The following is a 2,500-nucleotide window of genomic DNA, read 5'->3' as shown; positions in this document are numbered from 1 at the left end:
ACCAATTTAAAAAAAAAGATGTATAAAAGACACACACACATATACATATATATTTAACACACAAGTAAAATACTTATTTCATGTAAGAAAGCATTAATGATAAAGGGTTTCCTAGGTAACATAATTACACACACGCAAACATCCATACGTGAGTTTGTGTACGCGCCTTCGTGTGTGAATATGTGCGCATGTATGTCGTGCTCGAAGGGAATACAGGAAGTAAACAGTATCATTTGTAATTAACCTTGAAGAAGCCCTGTTGTCTAGATGACCTTAGATGCACCAGTCAGAAATAGACCTTTGGGATAAACTGTAATATGGACAAGAAAGAAGAAGCGTTAAGAATTATTTTGCAAATATGCAACATGTATTCGTAAAACATTTATATATCTTCTAGTCTGATTATCTACATCTTTCTATCTCTCTCTCTCTCTCGCTCTGTATCCGTCTATTATTCTATCTCTATATCTTTTTGCATATACATGAGTGACAATTGCACATTTCCTATTGGCTGGCTTTTGATTCAACAACCAAAAAGGAGATACAGGGATATAAGAATGATTTCAAGGTACGCAGTATATATACATGTAAACATTTGAATATCTGCCTATTTGTCTAGTTGTCTATCTATATCTATATCTATATCTGCAAACATTTGAATATCTGCCTATCTGTCTACTTATCTAACTATCTATATCTATATCTGCATATACGTAACTGATCAATAAATAAATTATGTAGATATGTCTCAGTGCATACCATTGGTCTTTAATAGTAAGACGAACTGGTTCCTGTCTGCCTGCTAATTCTGTCACTCGCAAACCAGTGGATTCCTCATGACTAATCATCTTGGCTTCTGTAATAGTACCTGGTTTCCATTATGATAATAACTTTTTTATATTGTCAAAGATTAAATTGTTTTCTTGATTCTGCGTTTAGCTTCTCTTGTTAATGTAAAGTATTCCTCTGTTAAGTTGTGATTTAGTCTAAAGATGTTCCAATCTATCATTTGAATATTACCTCATTAACCCGGCATAAACCTGTTAGGTTTCATTTAAGCCAAAATGAACGAAATTGGTAAGAAGCTTGAATATGAATTCAGTAGCTAATTAATAGTTTCGGTGTGTATATATTTATACATATATAAATGAATCATATATATGTACATATATATTATGTATACAAATGTATATATGTATATGCATACATAAATATACAGATGTTTATACGTATGTATATACATATAAGGATATGTGTGTATGTATATCTACACACATATATATATATATATATATATATATATATATATACATATATATACATATATATATGTATATATATATATAATATATATATATGTATATATATATATATATATACATATATATATATATTATATATATATATATGTATATATATGTATATATATATATATATATATATATATATATATATATATATATGATATATTATATATATGTATATACATTATATATATATATATATATATATATATATATATATATATTATATATATGTATATATATTTACATAGATTTGCATATATAAATCCATTTGTATATATACTAGGTCAAAAGTAAACACAAATATACATGTACATATAACATCGGTTCATATTCATAGTTGGTGTTTTCCTTTAACATATATCCCGACACAATCTTTATTCTAAAGTGTTATCCTTCATAGCAACAATAACATCTGGCATCCTTTTAGTCCTTGCACGAGGTGGCACTGGAGTATAAATACTGAAACGGAGCCAGGCAGTGGCACCCCGCTCTCCCGAGGCGCTTAGTCATCCATCAGCTGATTACAAGAATTCGATAATCATGAACCCAGTGAAGATTTTGGTGAGAAAATATTATGTGATAACTGTTTTCCCAATTGAATCGTATACTACATGATATTCTATATCTTGCCATTTACATAGTTAGCTCCCTCTTTTTTCATTATTTATCAGTATACACAGTTTTTGAAAGTTTTGGAAATTATACTATCCTTTCTTAACATAAATAACAGAGCATCGTGTTGGCCCTGGTCTGCGTGGTGTCCGCCGCTCCGCAAGGATACGGTGCCGGAGGCGACGGCGGACTGGGAGTCGATCTCGGCGGCGCAGGAGGCCACGGTGGTGCAGGAGGCCACGGCGGCAGCGGCGTTGGCGGCGGGAGTGTCCTTCCTGGCGTCCTGGTCGGCAGCGGTGTGCTTCCTGAAAGTGCCATTGGCGGTGTAGGTGGAGGTGTCTCTGGTGGCCCTGACGGCGGTGTCATTGGTGGGGAATACAGCGCACCAAGTGCTGGTGGTGTTGGAGGCTTCGATGCTGGCGTTAGTGGAGGCTTCGACGCCGGTGTTGGTGGAGGCTTCGATGCTGAAGTCTCCCATGTCAGCCCTCCTGTTAACGAATACGCTGCACCACACTAATTCGGTCAATAAAAAGAATAAAGATGAATAAGTTAATCGTTTTTTTCCGGTTGCCTTGAATGAA

At 34.2% G+C, this 2,500-nt stretch overlaps 1 protein-coding gene across 1 annotated transcript; it reads left to right on the top strand.

The window, feature by feature from the left end:
* Positions 1-1,794: 1,794 nt before the first annotated feature.
* Positions 1,795-2,467, top strand: LOC138866734 (ctenidin-3-like). The gene is made up of 2 exons (XM_070140396.1): positions 1,795-1,868; positions 2,038-2,467. Exons 1-2 carry the CDS (start codon positions 1,848-1,850, stop codon positions 2,434-2,436), a joined length of 420 nt encoding a protein of 139 aa, XP_069996497.1. The 5' UTR covers positions 1,795-1,847; the 3' UTR covers positions 2,437-2,467.
* Positions 2,468-2,500: the final 33 nt, after the last annotated feature.

This window comes from Penaeus vannamei, chromosome 26, assembly GCF_042767895.1.
Source record: "Penaeus vannamei isolate JL-2024 chromosome 26, ASM4276789v1, whole genome shotgun sequence".
In the NCBI taxonomy this organism is placed as follows: Eukaryota; Metazoa; Arthropoda; class Malacostraca; order Decapoda; family Penaeidae; genus Penaeus; species Penaeus vannamei.
This window is presented reverse-complemented; position numbering and strand designations above follow the sequence as displayed.